This window comes from Oncorhynchus masou, chromosome 5 (assembly GCF_036934945.1).
Source record: "Oncorhynchus masou masou isolate Uvic2021 chromosome 5, UVic_Omas_1.1, whole genome shotgun sequence".
NCBI lineage: Eukaryota > Metazoa > Chordata > Actinopteri > Salmoniformes > Salmonidae > Oncorhynchus > Oncorhynchus masou.
The window spans coordinates 74939032-74966559 of record NC_088216.1 but is presented as its reverse complement, the minus strand read 5'-3'; the positions used below and the strand labels follow the sequence as shown (position 1 = coordinate 74966559).

The window sequence follows — 27528 nt, the reverse complement described above, 5'->3', positions numbered from 1 at the left end:
TGATAGTATAGACATATGTTGTTTTTCACCATTCTTTCCAATCATTATTATGGAATCATTTTTTGGTGACTGAGCCCAAAGACAAAAATCCATGAACTTCTGAACTTGTTCTGTTGCTATTAGCATACAGTACATAGAACCTATAAAGATGGGGATAGACATCAGTGAACCCATCCACGTACATAGCTTATGAAGAAGTACAAATGCTAACCATTTAGCCTGCTGTGTTACGATTAGGAAAATTATAAACATTTCCATGTCACAATACATCATCTGTTTTATAAGAAACCACATGACGCAGTGAGCTTGTTCCCCACGAGACAGAAATTCCCCCAATGGTTTGCAGAACACCCCTGTCACAAACACCCAACCACGCACACATAAGGCTCAAACACAAGTACCTTTCACTTTCACATTATTAAAGTGTATTTAGTTTACATTGTGATGAGTTTAGTTGTTTCTTGTTTACTCAGGAAAACCTCCTGTTTGTCAGTCTACTCTTCATCAGTCATTCTCAAACCAGTTGGCACTGAGTCAAATTGAGAGGTTGTAGATATTCAGTAATTCCACAGTGAAGTCCGGAGGCTGAAAAGATTTGTCATGGGCCTTCAAATCCTCAAAACGTTATCGAGAGCATCTTGACTGGCTGCATCACCGCTTGGTAGGGTATATGTACATATAGCCAATACATCACTGGGGCCGAGCTCCCTGCCACCCAGCTCCTCTATACCAGGCCGTGTCAGAGGAAGGCCCCAAAAATGGTCAAAGACTCCAGCCTCTCTCTACCGCATGGCAAGCGGCAACTTCTACCCCCAAGCCATAAGACTTCTAAACAAGACTGCTAAATAGCTAATCAATTGGCAGGTTACTGTCTGTATGTGTGTGTGTGTGTGCTCAGCCAGTGTTTTCTCTGCATGTCATTTCCTCATGTTTCATGTCTGAAGGCAGCTGATGTCACCCACTGTATGTTCTCCCTTGTGACTTTGTAGCCGGGAAATCATTTCAAAATAAACAAATGTTTAAATCGCATTATGATTTCACACGTCCAGTGGTCATTTATGGGTTTAATCATGGTACACACATACTAATGAGACCATATTGGCTTGGTCCTGAGCTTCCGTTTGACCAATTTCAGCAGGAGCACTGGGTAGATGAGGGAATCTATCTACTGCTCTCTCTTCTGTCTGTCTGTCTGTCTGTCCTGTCTGTCTGTCTGTCTTTCTGAGTGTGTGTGTGGTTGTCTGGTCACAGTCCGATGGGTCTGGGTAGATCAGGCTCCAGCATAGCTGCAGAGGTTACAGCTCCCAGACTGCAGAAGAGAAAGATTCAGGTCTTAATAAAGTGTCTCCCATAAGGGCACCCTATTCCCTTTATAGTTCACAAGGTTGGGCCCTGGTCAAAAGTAGTGCACTATATAGGGAATAGGTTGCCATTTGAGACATATTTTGGGACATAATCAATGCTACAGTTTGTCCTTCAGAAGAAACACTTGAGGGGCCAACTGTGTGAGATTTGGCACAGATAGGAGGTTAGCGTTATAGTTAGAATTAAGGGTTAGAGTTTAAGGTTAGGTGATTAGAGGTTAGGAGGTTAGGGCTAGAAGGTCAGAGGTTAAGGTTAGGTTAGGAGGTTGGAGATTAGGAAAGTAAGGTTAGAGGTTAGGGTTAGGAGACTAGAGGTTAGGAGGTTAAGGGCTAAGGTTAGGGGTTAGAGGTTAACGTTAGGAGGTTAGAGGTTAGGATTAGGGGCTAAGGTTAGGAGGTTAGGGGCTAAGATTAGGAGGTTAGGGACTAAGGTTAGGAGGTTAGGGGCTAAGGTTAGGGTTATGGGATAAGGTTAGGAGGTTAATGCCACTGACCTCTCAATGATGTTGTTGTTGGATTTCAACTCTCTCACCACTATCTCCATCTCCTCCTTTAGCTGTTGCATCCTGGACACACACCGATTAAACACAGGGGTTTACACACACACACACACACACACACACACACACACACACACACACACACACACACACACACACACACACACACACACACACACACACACACACACACACACACACACACACACACACACACACACACACACACACACCTGAGGACCATGTGGTCCTTGTCCCTGGGTGTGGCCTCCTGACCCCCTGGGCCTGTCTGTCCTGGCTGGACTCTGAGCAGAACTCTGTCCAGGAACTGAGGAGAGCACAGCAGGACAATGGTCAGTGTTATCTTTAAAGCTGCTTATTGGTGTAGGGTTGATGCTAGAGATTAGAGGTCAAAGGTTAACAATTTTTTCCCTCTCAATCAATATCTTGTTTTAATAAAATAAAAAAATATTGTTTAACAATTATTATAGTCAGTTATTAATTATTATATAGTTATTATATTTCTCTATATCAATATATTGTTTTAATATTTGTATTTATTTATTATTAAACAATTGTTATAGTTCAGGGAAAACCTTGTTCTGGCGCTCCTCACACATCTCCAGGTCCCCCATCAGCCCTCGGGAGAAATTGCCAAAGTCTGACAGCCTGCACTGCATCTCACGGAGAACACTAACAACACACAAATAAAGAACACTGACAACACACAAATAAAGAACACTGACAACACACAAATAAAGAACACTGACAACACACAAATAAAGAACACTGACAACACAAAATAAAGAACACTGACAACACACAAACAAAGAACACTGACAACACACAATGAAGAACATTAACAACACACACATGAAGAACACTGACAACACACAAATAAAGAACACTGACAACACACAAATAAAGAACACTGACAACACACAAATAAAGAACAACAACACAAAATAAAGAACACTGACAACACACAAATAAAGAACACTGAAACACACAAATAAAGAACACTGACAACACAAAATAAAGAACAGACAACACACAAACAAAGAACACTGACACACAAATAAAACACACAAATGAACACTGACAACACACAAATAAAGAACACTGACAACAACACACAAACACACAAATAAAGAACACTAACAACACACAAATAAAGAACAGTGACAACACACAAATAAAACACACAAATAAAGAACACTGACAACACACAAATAAAGAACACTGACAACACACAAATAAAGAACAACACACAAATAAAGAACACTGACAACAACACACAAATAAAGAACACTGAACACTGACAACACACAAATAAAGAACACTAACACACACACATAAAGAACACTGACAACACACAAATAAAGAACACTAACAACACACAAATAAAGAACACTGACAACACACAAATAAAGAACACTGACAACACACAAATAAAGAACACTGACAACACACAAATAAAGAACACTGACAACACACAAATAAAGAACACTGACAACACACAAATAAAGAACAGTGACAACACACACATAAAGAACACTAACAACACACAAATAAAGAACAACAACACAAAATAAAGAACACTGACAACACACAAATAAAGAACACTGACAACACAAAATGAAAGAACACTAACAACACACAAATAAAGAACACTGACAACACACACATGAAGAACACTGACAACACACAAATAAAGAACACTGACAACACACAAATAAAGAACACTGACAACACACAAATAAAGAACACTGACAACACACAAATAAAGAACACTGACAACACACAAATAAAGAACACTAACACACAAATGAAGAACACTGACACACACACAAACAAAATAAAGAACACTGACAACACACAAATAAAGAACACTGACAACACACAAATAAAGAACACTGACAACACACAAATAAAGAACACTGACAACACACAAATAAAGAACACTGACAACACAAAATAAAGAACACTGACAACACACAAATAAACAACACACAAATAAAGAACACTGACAACACACAAATAAAGAACACTGACAACACACAATTAAAGAACAGACACACACAAATAAAGAACACTGACAACACACAAATAAAGAACACTGACAACACACAAACAAAGAACACTGACAACACACAAATAAAGAACACTGACAACACACAAATAAAGAACACTGACAACACACAAATAAAGAACACTGACAACACACAAATAAAGAACACTGACAACACACAAATAAAGAACAGTGACAACACACAAATAAAGAACACTGACAACACACAAATAAAGAACACTGACAACACACAAATAAAGAACACTGACAACACACAAATAAAGAACAAAACAAAGAACACTAACAACACACAAATAAAGAACACTGACAACACACAAATAAAGAACACTGACAACACACAAATAAAGAACACTGACAACACACAAATAAAGAACACTAACAACACACAAATAAAGAACACTGACAACACAAAATAAAGAACACTGACAACACACAAATAAAGAACACTGACAACACACAAATAAAGAACACTGACAACACACAAATAAAGAACACTGACAACACACAAATAAAGAACACTGACAACACACAAATAAAGAACACTGACAACACACAAATAAAGAACACTGACAACACACACATAAAGAACACTGACAACACACAAATAACGAACACTGACAACACAACAGCGTGAGGAGCGAGATATCACTAAAAGGTGTGTGTATGTGTTTGTGTCTAACCTGCTCCAGGTCGATGCGGAGTCCAGCAGGTCTCGATATTTCTGTAGGCATTCCTCTCTAAACAGAACCTTCACGCGCTTTATATGGGACGACAGGTGGATCCTGGCAGAGACAGAGAGGGATATGATACACACACACACACCACATTTATCTCAGAAACAATGCTGACATACTCACTTCTCAAACTTGTGTATCTGCTCATCATTGTAGGCAAGCTCTAGAACAATCACAAGGGAGACATTTATTAAACACTCAAAACACAGGAGACACACGTTACACACACACACACACACACACACTTCCAGTCAGTCGGTCCTTGCGGTACTGTTGGTGGATGGCCATGATCTTCTCCAGGAGGAACTCCATCTTCTGGATGCTGTAGAGGTGAGGGGTCAGAGTTCACACTCAATGCCATTTTAACCCCAACTCTGCACACTGCAACCCCTTGGCCCCGAGCCCTTGTAGAGATGTGAATAAAGATGGAACAGGCATAAACATCATGAAGAAAGTCTCACCTGTTGTCCTCAGCCAGATTCTCAGAGTGTTTGGCCAGTTCTACATGCATGTGTTCTAGACGGGTCTGGAATTCCCGGATCGCTCCGGCGTACACTGGCAGGTTGTCCCTGATCTACATGGAGTGAACAAGGACAAACAACACCAGCCCAAACCTCAAGAGAGACAGCCACAGCCAGTGTCAAGGATCCTCCCTCCCACCCAACACCCTTCCCCAGTCAGTTTCAACAGCATGTCTCTCACCAGTCGCAGCTTCTTGCTGTCGTCAGTAGAGTCTGGGGCTTGCAGGGGGAACTGTCTTCTGCAAGATGAGAGGATGAGAGGAGGACAGGAGGGAGGGTGAGAGGTGAGGATGAGGAGGACAGGGGGGATGGTGAGAGGTGAGGATGAGGAGGACAGTGGGAGGGAGGGTGAGAGGAGGACGAGGGAGGAAGGGTGAGAGGTGAGGAGGGAGGACAGTGGGAGGGAGGGTGAGAGGAGGACGAGGGACGAAGGGTGAGAGGAGGACGAGGGAGGGAGGGAGGGTGAGAGGAGGACATATGGGAGGGAGGGTGTGAGGAGAGGATGAGAGGAGGACATGAGGATGAGGATGACAGGAGGGAGGGAGGGTGAGAGGTGAAGATGACAGGAGGGAGGGAGGGTGAGAGGTGAAGATGAGGATGACAGGAGGAAGAGAGGGTGAGAGGAGGACATGAGGGAGGGTGGGTGAGAGGAGGACATGAGGGAGGAAGGGTGAGAGGAGGACATGAGGGAGGGAGGGTGTGAGGAGAGGATGAGACCAGGACATGAGGGAGGGAGGGTAGGAGGAGGACATGGTGGAGGAAGGGTGAGAGGAGGACGAGGGAGGGAGGGTGAGAGGAGGACATGAGGGAGGGAGGGTGAGAGGAGGACATGAGGGAGGGAGGGTGAGAGGAGGACATGAGGGAGGGAGGGTGAGAGGAGGACATGAGGGAGGGAGGGTGAGAGGAGGACATGAGGGAGGAAGGGTGAGAGGAGGACATGAGGGAGGGAGGGTGAGAGGAGGACATGAGGGAGGAAGGGTGAGAGGAGGACAAGGGAGGGAGGGTGAGAGGAGGACATGAGGGAGGGAGGGTGAGAGGAGGACATGAGGGAGGGAGGGTGAGAGGAGGACATGAGGGAGGAAGGGTGAGAGGAGGACATGAGGGAGGAAGGGTGCGAGGAGGACATGAGGGAGGCAGGGTGAGAGGAGGACATGAGGGAGGAAGGGTGAGAGGAGGACATGAGGGAGGAAGGGTGAGAGGAGGACATGAGGGAGGGAGAAGGACATGAGGGAGGGAGGGTGAGAGGATGAGAGGAGGACAGGAGGGAGGGAGGGTGAGAGGTGGACAGGAGGGAGGGAGGGTGAGAGGTGGACAGGAGGGAGGGAGGGTGAGAGGTGAACAGGAGGGAGGGTGAGAGGAGGACAGGAGGGAGGGAGGGTGAGAGGAGGACAGGAGGGAGGGAGGGTGAGAGGTGGACATGAAGGAGGATGAGAGGTGGACAGGAGGGAGGGTGAGAGGAGGACAGGAGGGAGGGTGAGAGGAGGACAGGACGGAGGGTGAGAGGAGGACAGGAGGGAGGGAGGGTGAGAGGTAGACAGGAGGGAGGGTGGGTGAGAGGAGGACATGAGGGAGGAAGGGTGAGAAGAGGACATGAGGGAGGAAGGGTGAGAGGAGGACATGAGGGAGGGTGAGAGGTGGACAGGAGGGAGAGTGAGAGGTGGACAGGAGGGAGGGAGGGTGAGAGGAGGACATGAGGGAGGGAGGGTGAGAGGTGAGGAAGACAGGAGGGAGGGTGAGAGGTGAATTAAAGTAAAGATACAACTGGTTTAGGTATTCACTGCTCACAATGTGACAATGACTGAGATTGTAAGAGTTTTGTATGTGAGCGTGTGTATGTGGTCTTGTCGGTCACTCACAGGGTGTGTAGTCTGTGCTCAGAACTGAGGCAGGAGTGCAGTCTCATGTTGACCATGCTGATAGTCAGCAGCGAGTCACCACACTCCCTACCCACCTTCTCCCTGGGTAGACAGAGAAGGGAGAGCATGGGTCATGGCAGATCGAAGGGATGTTGCTGGTTTGTTCTCACGGTGTGTGTGTGGGTCTCACATGTAGCTGTAGTATCCATGTAGGAACAGTTCTCTGTGTGTGTGTAAGGAACGCACTATCCTCAGGTACTGATAGACCACTCCTACTATCAACTAGACAGAGGAGAATGGGAGAGAGGGAAGAAAAGAGGGTGGTGAGTAAAGAGACTGATTCACTACATAGAAAAACACAACCATCGACAGACCATTCAGCTGAGAGTTTTAAGTGTCTCTTCCAGTGGGTTACACAGTGCTGGATCCCATGTCATGACTAACTTACCTTGGAGAAAGAATAGTCTGCCATAATGTCAAACCGGGATGGGATGTTGGGCATCTCAGCTACAGAGGACAAAACACACATAATTTATAGTTTATTAAATCAATAACAATACCCATTGACACCGAGTGTACATAACATTAAGGACAGCTTCAGAACAGCCTCAATTCGTTGGGGAATAGTCTACAAGGTGCCAATAGCGTTCCACAGGGATGCTACCAAACCCCATGTAATTGTAATAACAGGAACTCAAGTTCTTTTGTTCATCCGAACTAGAATACCTCACAATCAAATGCCGACCGTATTATCTCCCAAGATAATTATCTTTGGTTATTGTCATAGCCATGTATATCCCCCTCAAGCCAATACCACGACGGCCCTCAAGGAACTTCACTGGACTTTATGAAAACTGGAAACCACATATCCTGAGGCCACATTTATTGTAGCTGGGAATTTCAACAAAACAAATTTGAGGAAAAGGCTTCCTAAATCCTATCAGCATAGCGACTGTAGCGCTCGCGCCAGAAAAACACTTGACCATTACTACTGCAACTTCCGGGATGCATACAAGGCCCTCCCCCGCCCTCCTTTCGGCAAATTTGACCATGACTCCAACTCAAACAGGAAGTACCCGTGCTTAGGACTATTCAAGGAATCCATGCTTCAAGATTGTTTTGATCACGCGGACTGGGATATGTTCCGGGTAGCTTCGGAGAATAATATTGACGTGTACAACGAGACGGTGACTGAGTTTATCAGGAAGTGTATAGGAGACGTTGTACCCACTGTGTCTATTAAAACCTAACCTAACCAGAAACCGTGGCTAGACAGCAGCATTCGTGCTAAACTGAAAGTGTGAACCACCGCATTTAACCATGGCAAGGTGACTGGGAATATGGCAGAATACAAACAGAGCGGTCATTCCCTCCGTAAGGCAATCTAACAGGCAAAACGTCAGTATAGAGAGAAAGTGGAGTCGCAATTCAATGGCTCAGACACATGTGACAGGGTCTACAGACAATCATGGACTACAAAAGGAAAACCAGCAACGTCGCGGACACCGACATCTTGCTCCCAGACAAGCTTAACATGTTCTTTGTCCGCTTTGAGGATAACACAGTGCCACCGACGTGACCCGCGACCAAGGACTGAGGGCTCTCCTTCTCCGTGGCCGATGTGAGTAAGACATTTAAACGTGTTAACCCTCGCAAGGTGTGTTTACGGACATATTCCATCTCTCCCTATCCCAGTCTGCTGTCCCCACATGCTTAAAGATGGCCACCATTGTTCCTGTTCTCAAGAAAGTTAAGGTAACTGAACTAAATGACTATCACCCCGTAGCCACCACTTCTGTCATCATGAAGTGCTTTAAGAGACTAGTCAAGGATCATATCACCTCCACCCTACCTCATACCCTAGACCCACTTCAGTTTGCTTACCGCCCCAATAGGTCCACAGACGATGCAACCACCATCACACTGCCCTATCCCATCTGGACAAGAGGAATACCTATGTACGAATGCTGTTCATTGACTAAAACTCAGCATTCAACACCATAGCTCATCATTAGCTTGAGACCCTGGGTCTGAACCCTGCCCTGTGCAATTGAGTCCTGGACTTCCTGACGGGCCGTCCCCCAGGTCGTGAAGGTAGGAAACAACACCTCCACTTCGCTGATCCTCAACACTGGGGCCCCACAAGGGTGCGTGCTCAGCCCCCTCCTGTAGATAAAAAGATAATCAAGGACAACAACTACCCGAGCCACTGCCTGTTCACCCCGCTATCATCCAGAAGGCGAGGTCAGTACAGGTTCTTAAATGGAGCTCTTAAATGGAGCTTCTCCAACATAATTCAGGTAGAATCAGGAATTCCCCAGGGCAGCTGTCTAGGGCCCTTACTTTTTTCAAAGCTGGAACCGAGAGACTGAAAAACAGCTTCTATCTCAAGGCCATCAGACTGTTAAACAGCCATCACTAACTCAGAGGCTGCTGTCTACATACAGACTTGAAATCATTGGCCACTTTAATAAATGGATCACTTGTCACTTTAATAATGCCACTTTAATCATGTTTACATATCTTGCATTACTCATCTTATATGTATATACTGTATTCTATACTATTCTACTGTTTCTCAGTCTATGCCACTCTGACATTGCTCGTCCATATATTTATAGATTCCATTCCTTTACTTAGATTTGTGTGTATTAGGTATTTGTGGTGTATTGTTAGATATTACTTGTTAGATCTTGCTGCACTGTCGGAACTAGAAGCACAAGCATTTCACTACACCCGCAATAACATCTGCTAAACACGTGTATGTGACAAATAAAATTTGATTTGATTACAAAGGTACTTAAATATTTTGTCTTGACCATTCACTCTCTGAATGGCACACACACACAATCCATATCTCAATTGTCTCAAGGCTTAAAAATCCTTCTTTAACCTGTCTGCTCCCCTTCATCTACACTGATTGAAGTGGATTTAACAAGTGACATCAATAAGGGATCATAGATTTCACCTGGATTCACCTGGTCAGTTTATGTCATGGAAAGAGCAGGTATTCTTAATGTTTATGTGTGTGTGTCTTACGTTCTCTGAAGGGGAGGCCAGCATGTGTCTCTGGAGTGCGACTAAGCAGAAGTAGCGGCTGGGAGGGCGAGGTGGAGGGGAAGTTGACCACCTTCATAGAGCCCTTCAGGGAAAGGTCATGTCCCAGGAACAGGAAGTGCTGTTGCTCCAGCCCCACCCCTGTCTGAGACGCCACTTCCTCACAGAAGATGGCCGCCCTGGTGAGCGAGACGGGAGAGGTGGTGGGAATGGGGCAGGGTGGGTGTAGGTCAAAACAGGTGTGTGTGTGAGTATAGACTCGCAAGTTTGTGTGTGTATGTGTTTGACTCACGTGTTGTAGTGGTGAATGTATAAGCGGTGAGCTGTGGCCTGTTGCAGGGAGAACAGATAGACCGAGACTCTCTGTAGTATCTCTGTGGTGGCAGAAAAGAACTGGGCGAATGTCCAACACTTCTCCTGGTCTGCCTCCAGTATCCCAGCTAACACTGGGACTAGCTGACACCTCAGGCCCCTATACAAAAGAGAGTGAAAGAGAGAGAGCTAAACTGCAACTTCAGATACACTCATTAAATGCGCTATGACAAGTCTCTCTTGGCTGAGAGTTGAGGAAAGACTGACACCTTGTTTTAATAAGAAACAATGTGTTGGAAATTCCAAATTGTTTGCATAGTCAACTTACACACAGTACTGACACACACACTTACCCCACCAGACATGCCACCAGGAGCCTTTTCACAGTCCGCAGATCCAGAACAAATTCAAGGTAACACTATAAAACTGTGATACAGAGCCATGAGTACATGGAACTCCCTTCCATTTTATATAGCGCAAGTGAACAGCAAACCTGGTTTCAAAAAACAAATAAAGCAACACCTCACGGCACCATGCCTCTTCCCCATGTGACCTACTTGTTGTGTGGAGGTACTGACATGTATGTGTAACTGATAGATGCACATGCTATTTTACAGTAAACAAACTGACAACAGACTTTCAGCACGCTTAAAGGGAAGGACACTTATCAAGCACAGCACTTACACAAATGATTGAGGATTGGTTGAGAGAAATTGATGGGGGCTGTTTTGTTAGACTTTAGTGCGACTTTGGACATTATCAATTATAGTCTACTGCTGGAAAAACATATGTCTTATGGCTTTACACTCCCTGCTATATTGTGGATAGAGTTTACTGTCTAACAGAACACAAAGGGTGTTCTTAAATGGAGCTTCTCCAACATAATTCAAGTAGAATCAGGAATTCCCCAGGGCAGCTGTCCTTACTTTTTTCAATCTTTACTAATGACATGCCACTGGCTTTGAGAAAAGTCTGTGTGTCTATGTACAGTTGAAGTCGGAAGTTTACATACATCTTAGCCAAATACATTGCAACTCAAGTTTTTCACAATTCCTGACATTTAATCTTAGTAGAAAATCCCTGTCTTAGGTCAGTTAGGATCACCACTTTATTTTAGGAATGTGAAATGTCAGAATAATAGTAGAGAGAATGATTTATTTCAGCTTTTATTTATTTATTGTTAACATTAGAAGCCTACTCCCTAAGTTTATTTTACTCACTGCTTTAGCACACTCTGCCAACCCGGATGTCTTAGTCGTGTCTGAATCCTGGCTTAGGAAAACCACCAAAAACCCTGAAATCTCCATTGCTAACTATAACTTTTTCTGCCAAGATAGAACTGCCAAAGGGGGCGGTGTTGCAATCAACTGCAAAGATAGATAGTAATACAGAACTCTGCAAGCTAAGTCTGTACCCAAACAATTTGAGCTTCTACTTCTAAAAATTCACCTTTCCAGAAACAAGTCTTTCACTGTTGCCGCTTGCTATAGACCTCCCTCTGCCCCCAGCTGTGCCCTCGATACCATATGTGAATTGATTACACCCCATCTATCTTCTGAGCTCGTGCTACTAGGTGACCTAAACTGGGACATGCTTAACACCTCGGCCATCCTACAAACTAAGCTTGATGCCCTCAATCTAACACAAATTATCAATGAACCTACCAGGTACAACCCCAAATCAGTAAACACGAGCACCCTCATAGTCATAGTCATCCTAACTAATTCGCCCTCCAAATACACCTCTGCTGTTTTCGATCAAGATCTCAGCGATCCCTGCCTCATTGCCTGCATCCGTAATGGGTCTGCGACCAAACGACCACCCCCCATCACTGTCAAACGCTCCCTGAAACACTTCTGCGAGCAGGCCTTTCTATTCAACCTGGCCGGGGTATCCTGGAATGACATTGACCTCATCCCGTCAGAAGATGATGCCTGGCTATTCTTTAAAAGTGCCTTCCTCACCATCTTAAATAAGCATGCCCCTCTCAAAAAATGTTGAACTAGGAATAGATATAGTCCTTGGTTCACTCCAGACCTGTCTGCCCTTGACCAGCACAAAAACATCCTGTGGCGTTCTGCATTAGCATCGAATAGCCCCCGTGATATGCAACTTTTCAGGGAAGTTAGGAACAAATATACACAGGCAGTTAGAAAAGCTAAGGCTAGCTTTTTCAAACAGAAATTTGCATCCTATAGTACTAACTCAAAAAGGTTCTGGGACACTGTAAAGTCCATGGAGAATAAGAGCACCTCCTCCCAGCTGCCCACTGCTCTGAGGCTGTCACCACCGATAAATCCACTATAATTGAGAATTTCAATAAGCATTTCTCTACAGCTGGTCATGCTTTCCACATGGCTACCCCTACCCCGGTCAACTGCCCGGCACTCTCCACAGCAACCCGCCAAAGCCCCCACCATTTCTCCTTTACCCAAATCCAGATAGCTGACCCCTACAAATCAGCCGGGCTAGACAATCTGGACCCTCTCTTTCTAAAATTATCTGCAGAAATTGTTGCAACCGCTATTACTAGCCTGTTCAACCTCTCTTTCGTATCGTCTGAGATTCCCAAAGATTGGAAAGCTGCCACGGTCATCCCACTCTTCAAAGGGGGTGACACTCTAGACCCAAACTGCTACAGGCCTATATCTATCCTACCCTGTCTTTCTAAGGTCTTCGAAAGCCAAGTTAACAAACAGATTACTGACCATTTCGAATCCAACCATACCTTCTCCACTATGCAATCTGGTTTCAGAGCTGGTCATGGGTGCACCTCAGTCACGCTCAAGGTTCTAAACGACATCATAACCGCCATCGATAAGAGACATTACTGTGCAGCCGTATTCATCAACCTGGCCAAGGCTTTCGACTCTGTCAATCACAACATTCTTATTGGCAGACTCGACAGCCTTGGTTTCTCAAATGATTGCCTCGCCTGGTTTACCAACTACTTCTCTGATAGAGTTCAGTGTGTCAAATCGGAGGGCCCGTTGTCCGGACCTCTGACAGTCTCTATGGGTGTGCCACAGGGTTCAATTCTCAGATCGACTCTCTTTTCTGTATACATCAATGATGTTGCTCTTGCTGCTGGTGATTCTCTGATCCACCTCTACGCAGACGACACCATTCTGTATACTTCTGGCCCCTCCTTGGACACTGTGTTAACTAACCTCCAGACGAGCTTCAATGCCATACAACTCTCCTTCCGTGGCCTCCAACTGCTCTTAAACGCAAGTAAAACTAAATGCATGCTATTCAATCGATCACTGCCCACACCTGCTCGCCCGTCCAGCATCACTACTCTGGACGGCTCTGACTTAGAATACGTGGACAACTACAAATACCTGGGTGTCTGGTTAGACTGTAAACTCTCCTTCCAGACTCACATTAAGCATCTCCAATCCAAAATTAAATCTAGAATCAGTTTCCTATATCGCAACAAAGCATCCTTCACTCATGCTGCCAAACATACCCTCGTAAAACTGACCGTCCTACCGATCCTCGACTTCGGTGATGTCATCTATAAAATAGCCTCCAACACTCTACTCAACAAACTGGATGCAGTCTATCACAGTGCCATCCGTTTTGTCACCAAAGCCCCATACACTACCCACCACTGCGACCTGTACGCTCTCGTTGGTTGGCACTCGCTTCATACTCGTCGCCAAACCCACTGGCTACAGGTTATCTACAAGTCTCTGCTAGGTAAAGCCCCGCCTTATCTCAGCTCACTGGTCACCATAGCAGCACCCACTCGTAGCACGCGCTCCAGCGGGTATATCTCACTGGTCACCCCCAAAGCCAATTCCTCCTTTGGTCATCTTTCCTTCCAGTTCTCTGCTGCCCATGACTGGAACAAATTGCAAAAATATCTGAAGCTGGAGACTCACATCTCCCTCACTAGCTTTAAGCACCAGCTGTCAGAGCAGCTTACAGATCACTGCACATGTACATAGCCCATCTGTAAACAGCCCATATATCTATCTACCTCATCCCCATACTGGTATTTATTTATTTTTCTCCGTTGCACCCCAGTATCTCTACCTGCACATTCATCTTCTGCCGATCTACCATTCCAGTGTTTAATTGCTATATTGTAATTACTTCGCCACCAGGGCCTATTTATTTCCTTAATTTACCTCATTTGCACTCACTGTATATAGAGTTGTTGTTTTATTTTGTTCTACTGTATTATTGACTGTATTATTGACTGTATGTTTTGTTTATTCCATGTGTTGTTGTATGTGTCGAATTGCTACGCTTTATCTTGGCCAGGTTGCAGTTGCAAATGAGAATTTAGCCTACCTGGCTAAATAAAGGTGAAAAAAAATTCAGCATATTCCCGGTGGGTCAGAAGTTTACATACACTCAATTAGTATTTGGTAGTATTGCCTTTAAATTGTTTAATTTGGGTCAAATGTTTCGGGGAGCCTTCCACAAGGCTACCCAAAATTTTGGCCCATTCCTCCTGACAGAGCTGGTGTAACTGCGTCAGGTTTGTAGGCGTCCTTGCTCGCACATGCTTTTTCAGTTCTGCCCACAAATTTTCTATAGGATTGAGGTCAAGACTTGGGATGGCCCCTCCAATACCTTGACTTTGCTGTCCTTAAGCCATTTGGCCACAACTTGGAAGTATGCTTGGGGTTATTGTCCATTTGGAAGACCCATTTGCGACCAAGCTTTAACTTCTTGACTGATGTCTTGAGATGTTGCTTCAATATATCCACATAATTTTCCTACCTCATGACGCCATCTATTTTGTGAAGAGCACCAGTCCCTCCTGCAGCAAAGCACCCCCACAACATGATGCTGCCACCCCCGTGCTTCACAGTTGGGATGGTGTTCTTCGGATTGCAAGCCTCCCCCTTTTCCTCCAAACATGACAATGGTCATTATGGCCAAAAAGTTATATTTGTGTTTCATCAGACCAGAGGATATTTCTCAAAAAAGTACGATCTTTGTCCCCATGTGCAAAACATAGTCTGGCTTTTTTATGGCGGTTTTGGAGAAGTGGCTTCTTCCTTGCTGAGCGGCCTTTCAGGTTATGTCGATATAGGACTCGTTTTACTGTGGATAAAGATACTTTTGTACCTGTTTCCTCCATCATCTTCACAAGGTCCTTTGCTGCTGTTCTGGGATTGATTTGAACTTTTCGCACCAAAGTACGTTAATCTCTAGGAGACACAACGCGTCTCCTTCCTGAGCAGTATGACGGCTGCGTGGTCCCATGGTGTTTATACTTGCGTACTATTATTTGTACAGATGAACGCGGTACCTTCAGGCGTTTGGAAATTGCTCCCAAGGATGAACCAGACTTGTGAAGGTCTACAATGTTTTTTCTGAGGTCTTGGCTGATTTCTTTTGATTTTCCCATGATGTCAAGCAAAGAGGCACTGAGTTTGAAGGTAGGCCTTGAAATACATCCACAGGTAAACCTCCAATTGACTCAAATGATGTCAGAAGCTTCCAAAGCCATGACATAATTTTCTGGAATTTTCCAAGCTGTTTAATAGCACAGTCAACTTAGTGTATGTAAACTTCTGACGACTGGAATTGTGATACAGTGAATTATAAGTGAAATAATCTGTCTGGAAACAATTGTTGGAAAAATTACTTGTGTCATGCACAAAGTAGATGTCCTAACTGACTTGCCAAAACTATAGTGTGTTAACAAGAAAATTGTGGAGTGGTTGAAAAACGAGTTTTAATGACTCCAACCTAAGTGTATGTAAACTTCCAACTTCAAATGTATGCAAATGACTCAACACTATACATGTCAGCTACTGCAGCGACTGAAATGACTGCAACACTTAACAAAGAGCTACAATTAGTTTCAGAATGGGTGGCAAGGAATAAGTTAGTCCTAAATATTTAAAAAACTAAAAGCATTGTATTTGGGACAAATCATTCACTAAACCCTAAACCTCTACTAAATCTTGTAATGAATCATGTGGAAATGGAGCAAGTTTACACCCCCTGCTATACACCCCCTGCTTTACACACGTACATATGGATTTTGTGTTGTAGATATGTGGTAGTAGAGTAGGGGTCTGAGGGCACACAATGTGTTGTGAAAATATGTTGTGAATGTATTGTAATGTTTTAAAAATGGTATAAACTGCCTTCATTTTGCCTTGGCAGCAGCTAATGGGGATCCATAATACATACAAATAAAGGGGTCAGTTGTCTAACTGAATCCATTCAACTGAAATGTGTCTTCCAAATTTAACACAACCTCTGAATCAGAGAGGTGCGTGGGGCTGCCTTAATCAACATCCATGTCTTCAGCATCCGGGGAACAGTGGGTTAACTGCCTTGTTCAGGAGCAGAACGACAGATTTTTATCTTGTCAGCTTGGGGATTTGATCCAGCAACCTTTCAGTTACTGGCCCAACGCTCTAACCACTAGACTACCTGCCACCCCTCAAATACACACACACACATGTTAATGTTTTTAAATCGTAAAGTCTTTTGTCTGTAATATGTCGGACCCCAGTAAGACTTGCTGTCTCCATTGGCGTTGGCTAATGGGGATCCTAACACAAAGGTACTGACTTTGAGAGCAGGCAGCTGTTTGGTAGCTCGTAGCTCCACTCTATAAGTCCGTCGTTGACCTTCTGAACTCCAGCAATGGCCCCTACTGGCTTCTCTTTGGTGATCTTAAACCTGCACGTCACAGACAGGGGAAGAGGGGGAGCAGAGAGAGGAGAAGACGCTAGCTCTTTATTTTACACTCCTATTTCAGCTGTTGCTGTGTTTGTTTAGACTAATCCAAAGAGATAAAAGAGCAATTATTAGACAATTTTAACATAGTAATTACATGCACACTTACTGTTGTATGTATGAAACACACCACACAGACTTACATGGTGGGTTTGTTCCTGCGGGGTCCTCCGTAGGGTGTGAAGGGTAAAGAACCGGCGGCAGCGTGGTAAAACGTCACTCCAATACTCCACAGGTCAACACTCACACCATAGGCCTTGTGCTGGGGCCTACGCAGTACTGCACGCTCATACATGTCTGGGTGCTACACACACACACACACACACACACACACACACACACACACACACACACACACACACACACACACACACACACACACACACACACACACACACACACACACACACACACACACACACACACACACACAGAGAGAGAGAGAGAGAAGCTCAATAACACACACCATAGCCTGCCCTAACTTATGTTATCTGCTGAGGCACATGAAACACTGCAGGCTCATACATCCCAAAAAACATTCAATCTCCCCTCCCTCTCCATACCCTCCTTGTCTTCTCTCCTCCACTACCTCTCCTCTCTACTCCTCTCCTATCCGTCTCTCTCACCAGGTATTCCTCTGTTCCGTAGATGGAGACAAACTTCTCTTCATTGTCTAGTTCTCTGGCCGCTCCGAAGTCTGTTAGCTTATAGACGGACTTCCCGTCCTCTCCCACCTGACGCATGATGTTCCCAGGCTTAATGTCCCGGTGCACCACCCCCTTCTCACGCAGATGGTTCATCCCTTGCACTAGAAGAAATAGGAGGAATGGTTCATTCCATTAATTGGGGGGGACGATGACTAACTTCTCCCCTCATCCCCAGGCCCCTAACCTCTCTACCCCTCCTCACACACCCACACACTGTAGTACTATGAGGAACTCTGTCTCAGGCAGACCGAAGGTGTTCTCTGGCTCTTCCAGCAGACTGAGCAGACTGCCTCCTGAACAATACTCCATCACCAACACCTTTTGTTTATTGCTCAGCTAAAGAGAAAGAGAGACAGAGAGAGTTAATACATAAATACAAGGGAGAGTTGAAACGGCAGACTATATACAGACTAATATAAGTCTTCTCCTCACTCATTATCTCCTCCCCCTTCCCGTCCCAACTCTCCCCTCTCCTGTCCTTAACTCGTCTCGTCCTCACCTCCTCCACAGAGAAGAGCTTGACGATGTTGTTGTGGTTGAGTCTCCTGAGCATTTCAAACTCTCTCATCTGAACCTCGTACGGACGGCTGTAGCTCAAATGGTTAAACACCTTCACCGCAACCTGCTCCCCTGTCCTCTACACACGGACACACACACACACACACACACACACACACACACACACACACACACACACACACACACACACACACACACACACACACACACACACACACACACACACACACACACACACACACACACACACACACGGACACACACACAGTTATAAAAAGTTATAGTTATCATCTTTTTTTTGTCATATGACATTGTTATGTAGTTGTCATAAGTTTACAGTGTTACCATTGGGCTCCATGATAGACATGCTAGGTTATCACAGTGAAGATATGTTCCGTGTAAGAAGTAGCCTACACCTCAAAGTTTAGATGCGGATGACATCTCATTCACTCTGAAGTTTTTGATAGAGTTAGATTTTTCTTTGATGTACTGAATTGGTGTGTGTGGGCGTATGCTGATGTGCGTAACCATGTAGTCTGTGGGGAGGTGCTGACGCGTATAATGGTATATAGCGTTGTTGGGTTCAGCTTGGGGTCATGATAGGGGCTGTACCAAATGTTTGATGTATTATAATAATTGATTATGCTTATGTTGTATTAATAGAAGGGGAGGGGTTATAAGACCCCTCCCCCTTACATTTATAGGGTTCTAGACTACAGGTTAATAATATATACATACACATTATACAGTTTAATATTTTTCCACAGTACTTTTCTAGTCTCAGCTTCTTATAAAAACAGTCTGAGAGATGTGTCAAAGGTAAAAGAGATGCAGAGACACAGAACTCTGCAGGGGAGTGAAAGAGATAAGAGACTCTTGTTTGTATAGCTGTGTAGGCATGGGCTTGAGTGAGTAGAAGGTAATGACAGTGGCAGTGACATCACTATGGATTGACTGCAAGCATAATAAAACAACTGGGACCCTTTCATATTTTGCAGAACTTACTCAGAAACATGCGTGCTATGTTCCTGTTGTCAACTTCTGTATGCAATTGCATTAATAAATGAATGATTGATTTACTTAACCTTTTGTGACTAGGGGGCAGTATTTTCATTTTTGGAGAAAAAAAACGTTCCCGTAGTAAACGGGATAATTGTCAGCTTAGGATAGAAAACACTCTAAAGTTTCCAAAACTGTAAAACATATTGTCTGTGAGTATAACAGAACTGATGTTGCAGGCGAAAGCCTGAGAAAAATCCAATCCGGAAGTGCCTCATGTTTTGAAAGCGCTGCGTTCCAATGAGTCCCTATTGAGCAGTGAATGGGCTACCAACCAGATTACTCTTTCTCCGTATTCCTGAAGGTGTCTACAGCATTGTGATGTAGTTTTACGCATTTATGTTGAAGAATACAAGTAGTTGGCTACATTGCGCAAGTGGTCACCTGATGCTCCCAGTGAGATTCTCGCGTAAAATACAGAGGTAGCCATTACTCCAATCGGTCCTACAGAAAAACTAATTGTCCCGATGGATATATTATCGAATATATATTTGAAAAACACCTTGAGGATTGATTATAAACAACGTTTGCCATGTTTCTGTCGATATTATGGAGCTAATTTGGAATATTTTTAGCCGTTTTCGTGACTGCAATTTCCGGACGATTTCTCAGCCAAACGTGAAGAACAAACGGAGCTATTTCGCCTACAAAAATAATATTTTGGGAAAAAAGGAACATGAAAACATCCGAAGCTCATCAAAGGTAAACGATTTAATTTGATTGCTTTTCTGATTTCCGTGACCAAGTTACCTGCTGCTAGCTGGACAAAATGCTATGCTATCGATAAACTTACACAAATGCTTGTCTAGCTTTGGCTGTAAAGCATATTTTGAAAATCTGAGATGACAGGGTGATTAACAAAAGGCTAAGCTGTGTCTCAATATATTTCACTTGTGATTTTCATGAATAGGAATATTTTTTAGTAATATTTATGTCCGTTGCGTTATGCTAATTAGTGTCAGATGATGACAACGGTCCCGTTCACGGGATGGGGTGTCACTAGAGGTTAAAGATATTGTCTGAATGCTAATTTCACCAATGAGCCAATGATTGACAAGGAACAAGGGATGAACCCCAACTGTGTATATCAGGTTCAGTGATTCTCAACGTTGACCCTGGGAACCAACTGTCTGTGCCGATGTGGCTCTGAGCATCACTTTGGCATTTAGCCAGTGGCGATTTTAGCATGTAAGTCTTGGTGGGGGAAAAAAAGGTTTTATATGCATGCCAGCAAAAACACTACACAACACTAAACAATAGATTACTTGCACTATGAAGGCACAAACGGTGCCCACAAATTGTGATGTCCTACATAAAGTTGGCCTGACAGCTGAGCTTTCCTTTCAGCAACATGGAGTGAATCTTTACCATTGCTACACCTGGCTATCAGCAGAGCCTTGTCTGGCAGAGAAACAGTTCATTCAGGCTCATTTACTGCCTTTAAAAAACATAGCTGATATGACTGCCTTGCTTAAACAAATGTGGTTTTTACTGACAATTGAGATGTACAAACTATGGCATAAGGGGACGACGAGTGGATAAGAGGCAATCCATAATTTAGATTAAGTCATGAATGAGTGAGTTAGGACAGACTTAGCCAATATAACTATTTGTTCGTCGCCAGACCCACTGGCTCCAGGTCATCTATAAGTCTATGCTAGGTAAAGCTCTGCCTTATCTCAGTTCACTCTCACTGATCATCCCCAAAGCCAACACCTCATTTGACCACCTTACCTTCCAGTTCTCTGCTGCCAGTGACTGGAACAAATTGTAAAGATAGCTGAAGTTGGAGACTTTTATTTCCCTCACCAACTTTAAACATCAACTATCTGAGCAGCTCACCGATCGCTGCAGCTGTACATAGTCTATCTGTAAATAGCCCACCCTATCTACCTACCTCATCCCCATACTGTTTTTATTTTATTCACTTTTCTGCTCTTTTGCACACCAGTATCTCTACCTGCATATAATCATCTGCTCATTTATCACTCCATTGTTAATCTGCTAAATTGGAACTACTTGCTCCTATGGCCTATTTATTGCCTACCTCCTCATGCCTTTTGCACACACTGTATATAGACTTTCTTTTTTTCTACTGGGTCATTGACTTGTTTATTGTGTTATTGGCTTGTTTATTGCTTACTCCATGTGTAACTCTGTGTTGTTGTCTGTGTCGCACTGCTCTGCTTTATCTTGGCCAGGTCACAGTTGTAAATGAGAACTTGTTCTCAACTAGCCTACCTGGTTAAATAAAGGTTAAATAAAAAAATAAAAAAACACTTGTGTATAAGGTAGTTGTTGTGGAATTGTTAGATTACTTGTTAGATATTACTGCCTGGTCGGAACTAGAAGCACAGGCATTTCACTACACTCGCATTAACATCTGCTAACCATGTGTATGTGACCAATAAAATTTGATTTGATTTGACACTGTGATGCAGTGCCTTAGACTACTGAGCCACTCGGGAGGCCCTGGATGGGCACTTTTAATGTAAGTCTATGGCAGCACCCAAGGGGCTTGAATTTTCAAGCTCTATCCATATAATTTCCAGTGACCTAGTGTTCCCATGAGTGACAGAATACTGAGCCAATCATGGCACAACTAGAGAACATTACCAAACCCTACGCGTTGTATTTACCGCTGGCTGCCCCACCACCACAGGAAGCACTGAGCTATGGTGAAACACCTGCATTTTGGAGTTGCCTCACTCAAGAAAGCAAAAAATTGATTGTATGTGGCTTTATTAACCCAATTATGATTATTTAAATTTTTTTGCTAAACAGCTCAGCCCCAACTGCCCTGAATGAAGCGTTGCCACTGCACCTAGCTCACAACAATCTTTTTTTGTAAGGGTGAGTTTAGAGTCCTACCTTGTTGCGGGCCTTGTAGACACTGGCTGTGGCACCCTGACCAAGAACATCTCCCAAAGACCACAGGTAGTTGGCTGTGCTCGCAGTCATCCTCTCTGTCATCTACAGCCAGGAGAAGTCTGATTGGTTGCAGTAGGGAATATACAGAAGTCCATGAGTCAAGAACTGAAACATACCTTCTATTCAGAATAAAAACTATTCACAGGATGTTGGTGTGGAATGGAGAGTCAAGGGGTGGGGTTCATATAAAGTCAGAGGTAATGTGGACTTCTCTCTGGTCAGAAAGGTAAATAACAAGGGGGAAGAAGTTCAAGTTATAGCTCAAATATAGATTCAGAACTTTTGTAGCACAGATACAAATATATGGCAAATAGAAATCAAACTGGATGGACATCAGAAATAGAGGAAGGCCAGCACTAAAAACAAACAAAATATAACTATTGTAAAATAGATTGTGTCTGTAAAATGTATACAGTATGTATCCTCTCCTGTACTCCCTGTTCACCCACGACTGCGTGGCCACGCACGCCTCCAACTCAATCATCAAGTTTGCGGACGACACAACAGTGGTAGGCTTGATTACCAACAACGACGAGACGGCCTACAGGGAGGAGGTGAGGGCCCTCGGAGTGTGGTGTCAGGAAAATAACCTCACACTCAAAGTCAACAAAACTAAGGAGATGATTGTGGACTTCAGGAAACAGCAGAGGGAACACCCCCCTATCCACATCGATGGAACAGTAGTGGAGAGGGTAGTAAGTTTTAAGTTCCTCGGCATACACATCACAGACAAACTGAATTGGTCCACTCACACAGACAGCATCGTGAAGAAGGCGCAGCAGCGCCTCTTCAACCTCAGGAGGCTGAAAAAATTTGGCTTGTCACCAAAAGCACTCACAAACTTCTACAGATGCACAATCGAGAGCATCCTGGCGGACTGTATCACCGCCTGGTACGGCAACTGCTCCACCCACAACCGTAAGGCTCTCCAGAGGGTAGTGAGGTCTGCACAACGCATCACCAGGGGCAAACTACCTGCCCTCCAGGACACCTACACCACCCGATGTTACAGGAAGGCCATAAAGATCATCAAGGACAACAACCACCCGAGCCACTGCCTGTTCACCCCACTATCATCCAGAAGGCGAGGTCAGTACAGGTGCATCAAAGCTGGGACCGAGAGACTGAAAAACAGCTTCTATCTCAAGGCCATCAGACTGTTAAACAGCAACCACTAACATTGAGTGGCTGCTGCCAACACACTGACTCAACTCCAGCCACTTTAATAATGGGAATTGATGGGAAATGATGTAAAATATATCACTAGCCACAATGCTACCTAATATAATGTTTACATACCCTACATTATTCATCTCATATGTATACGTATATACTGTACTCTATATCATCTACTGCATCCTTGTGTAATACATGTATCACTAGCCACTTTAACTATGCCACTTTGTTTACATATTCATATGGGGTGGCAGGGTAGCCTAGTGGTTCGAGAGTTGTACTAGTAACCGGAAGGTGGCAAGTTCAAACCCCCGAGCTGACAAGGTACAAACAAATCTGTCGTTCTTCCCCTGAACAGGTAGTTAACCCACTGTTCCTAGGCCATCATTGTAAATAAGAATTTGTTCTTAACTGACTTGCCTGGTAAAATAAATAAATGTGTATATACTGTACTTGATACCATCTACTGTATCTTGCCTATGCTGCTCTGTACCATCACTCATTCATAAGAATATGTTCTTTATCCCCTTACACTGTGACAGTAGTTTTGTACTTGTTGGTTATTACTGCATTGTCGGAACTAGAAGCACAAGCATTTCGCTACACTCGCATTAACATCTGCTAACAATGTGTATGTGACAAATAAAATTTGATTTGATGATTTGATTTATAAGCTGGAAGCAGAAGCCTAAGTGTTATTGTTTATGAGTTGACTCCAATTGGGTAAGGGGTGGTAGGGTTTGGGGAACAATAAAGGAAGGTATATTTAAAAAGTGTGTATGTGTATACAGTTGAAGTCGGAAGTTTACATACACTTATGTTGGAGTCATTAAAACTCATTGTTCAACAACTCCACAAATTTATTGTTAATTAGAAAACTATAGTTTTGGCAAGTCGGTTAGGACATCTACTTTGTGCATGACACGAGTCATTTTTCCAACAATTGTTTACAGACAGATTATTTCACTTATAATTCACTGTATCACAATTCCAGTGGGTCAGAAGTTTACATACACTAAGTTGACTGTGCCTTTAAACAGCTTGGAAAATTCCAGAAAATTATGTCATGGCTTTGGAAGCTTCTGATAGGCTAATTGACATCATTTGAGTCAATTGCAGGTTTACCTGTGGATGTATTTCAAGGCCTACCTTCAAGGCGGTGGCAGGGTAGCCTAGTGGTTAGAGCATTGGACTAGTAACCGCGAGGTTGTAAGTTCAAACCCTCAAGCTGACAAGGTACAATTATTTTGTTCAGTCCCTGAACAGGTAGTTAACCCACTGTTCCTAGGCCGTCATTGAAAATAAGAATTTGTTCTTGACTGCCTTGCCTAGTTAAATAAAGCTAAAATAAAAAAAAGTCAGTGCCTCTTTCCTTGACATCGTGGGAAAATCAAAAGAAATCAGCCAAGATCTCAGAAAAAAAATTGTAGACCTCCACAAGTCGGGTTCATCCTTGGGAGCAATTTCCAAATGCCTGAAAGTACCACGTTCATCTGTACAAACAATAGTACGCAAGTATAAACACCATGGGACCACGCAGCCGTCATACCGCTCAGGAAGAGCGGAAATGAATGTATGAATGTACCTTGGTGCAAAAAGTGCAAATCAATCCCAGAACAACAGCAAAGGACCTTGTGAAGAGGCTGGAGGAAACAGGTACAAATGTATCTATATCCATATCGACATAACCTGAAAGGCCGCTCAGCAAGGAAGAAGCCACTGCTCCAAAATCGTCATAAAAAAGCCAGACTACGGTTTGCAACTGCTAATGGGGACAAAGATCGTACTTTTTTGAGAAATGTCCTCTGGTCTGATGACACAAAAATAGAACTGTTTGGCCATAATGACCATCGTCATGTTTGGAGGAAAAAGGGGGAGGCTTGCAAGCCGAAGAATACCATCCCAACTGTGAAGCACGGGGGTGGCAGCATCATGTTGTGGGGGTTTTGCTGCAGGAGGGACTGATGCACTTCACAAAATAGATGGCATCATGAGGGAGGAAAATTATGTTGATATACTGAATAGAAAATAGAAAATTTGTGGGCAGAACTGAAAAAGCGTGTGCGGGCAAGGAGGCCTACAAACCTGACTCAGTTTCACCAGCTCTGTCAGGAGGAATGGGCCAAAATTCAACCAACTTATTGTGGGAAGCTTGTGGAAGGCTACCTGAAATGTTTGACCCAAGTTCAACAATTTAAAGGCAATGCTACCAAATACTAATTGAGTGTATGTAAACTTCTCACCCACTGGGAATGTGATTTAAAAAAAATTAAGCTGAAATAAATAATTCTCTCTACTATGATTCTGACATTTCACATTCTTAAAATAAAGTGCTGATCCTAACTGACCTAAAACAGGGAATTATTACTCGGATTAAATGTCAGGAATGGTGAAAAACTGAGTTTAAATGTATTTGGCTAAGGGGTATGTAAACTTCCAACTTCAACTGTATATGTATGTATGTACACTACCGTTCAAAAGTTTGGATGGTAGTGTACTAATGGTTGACTAATGGTCAATTAGCCTTTGAAAATGATAAACTTGGATTAGCTAACACAATGTGCCATTTTAACACAGGACTGATGGTTGCTTATAAAACACCTCTGTATGCCTATGTAGATGTGTGTGTGTGTGTGTGTGTGTGTGTGTGTGTGTGTGTGTGTGGTAGCATTGCCTTTAAATTGTTGAACTTGGGTCAAACATGTCGGGTAGCCTTCCACAAGCGTCCCACAATAAGTTGGGTGAATTTTGGCCCATTCCTCATACCGATATATGGATATATATATATATATATATATATATATATATATATATATATATATATATATATATATATATATATATATATATATATATATATATATATATATGTTTATGTATGTATATAGATAGATATATTTAACCCCAAAATATATGGGGGATTGGAAATACAGACAATTACATTGAAGGTAACAATAATCTATTTGCAATACTAAAGGTGATCCACCCACTAAAAAAGAGAGAGAAAAAAGAAGTTCAAGTTCCCAAAATGTGAAGTGAATAGAGAACAGCTACCTGTCGATACATTCCACTGTCCCTAAGCATACGGTCTATGGTAGGGCCTATCGATGTTGATACACATCTGTTGAAAACGAAGATAAACACTGTAATGTCCTGGACAGCTGAGACCAGTTAGGTGTTGTGAGGTACACTCCCTGGGCGTTGTGACAGGGTTTAGTCATAAAAAAACCCAGATTTACTACACATTACTAAAGACAATGTGTATGTTTAAAAACGGATAGGGGAACAAACTTGCCAAAACTGAAGTTCAAGGTTCTATGTCTTGAATAAAAGGTAGCCTACCTGTCTCGTTTTTCGTCACAGGGACAAATTTGAACTCTTTGCATCCACAATCTGCTACATTTCGCTGATGTTTCCCGAAAAAACAGTTGGCAACCTCACCTATTCTCCGTCACTGAACCGGGTAATCTTCGAAGATTTCAGCGGAAATGCAACTACAGTCTGTGCATTCTATGCAAGTTTCGATTCAATGCAGTAACTTCCGAGTTGTGCACCAGTTTACTTTACAGTTAAGCTCTGGCGATATCTAGAGGCTTATATTGTGTACTACACCCATAGCGCTCAATGTAATTTCATTTATTGGATACTTCCAGTTTTATCATCTTGGTTGGAGAAGCACAGATAATATTCACATCGTTGATGAATTCCAGGCCTGGACTATTAAAAATAACTGTAAGGGGTGTTCCTCAAGGTTTCCTTTTCAATTATAGGCAAATAGAACAAACCTTGTCTCTCCTAGTAGGATGTCTCAAACCACATCCTGATTGTTGTTGTAGAAGAATCGAGGAGACAAGAAAGAACCCTGTGTGTGTGTGTGTGTGTGTGAGTGAGTGAGTCAGAGAACCAGATGCGTGCAATCCATCATCATCATCATCATCATCATCATCATCATCACCATTATCACTGTCATCATAATC

The 27528-nt window shown here is 43.4% G+C and overlaps 1 protein-coding gene across 3 annotated transcripts; it reads right to left on the bottom strand.

Moving 5' to 3' along the window:
- Positions 1-76: 76 nt before the first annotated feature.
- ikbke (inhibitor of nuclear factor kappa B kinase subunit epsilon) lies at positions 77-27072 on the bottom strand. 3 transcript variants are annotated; one of them, XM_064966765.1, is made up of 21 exons: positions 26894-27072; positions 22316-22434; positions 18366-18503; positions 18073-18202; positions 17786-17967; positions 17303-17463; positions 16992-17102; positions 10417-10596; positions 10107-10303; positions 7516-7574; positions 7258-7349; positions 7068-7169; positions 5393-5450; positions 5152-5264; positions 4936-5012; positions 4814-4853; positions 4637-4738; positions 2461-2557; positions 2098-2192; positions 1859-1930; positions 77-1309 (listed from the first exon to the last, which is right to left on the bottom strand). In XM_064966765.1, exons 2-21 carry the CDS (start codon positions 22415-22417, stop codon positions 1246-1248), a joined length of 2172 nt encoding a protein of 723 aa, XP_064822837.1. In that variant the 5' UTR covers positions 22418-22434; positions 26894-27072; the 3' UTR covers positions 77-1245. The 3 variants fall into 3 exon arrangements, with proteins under 3 accessions (XP_064822837.1, XP_064822838.1, XP_064822839.1); XM_064966766.1 differs by having other exon boundaries at positions 26993-27069; XM_064966767.1 differs by lacking the exons at positions 18073-18202; positions 22316-22434; positions 26894-27072 and having other exon boundaries at positions 18366-18451.
- Positions 27073-27528: the final 456 nt, after the last annotated feature.

Coding starts and splice junctions, on each gene's coding strand:
- ikbke (XM_064966765.1), bottom strand. CDS start 22,417: ATGACAGAGAGGATGACTGCGAGCACAGCCAACTACCTGTGGTCTTTG. Junction 18,203..18,365: donor AGCTCTTCTCTGTGGAGGAG/GTGAGGACGAGA, acceptor CTTTCTCTTTAG/CTGAGCAATAAACAAAAGGT. Junction 5,265..5,392: donor ACAGCAAGAAGCTGCGACTG/GTGAGAGACATG, acceptor CACTCCATGTAG/ATCAGGGACAACCTGCCAGT.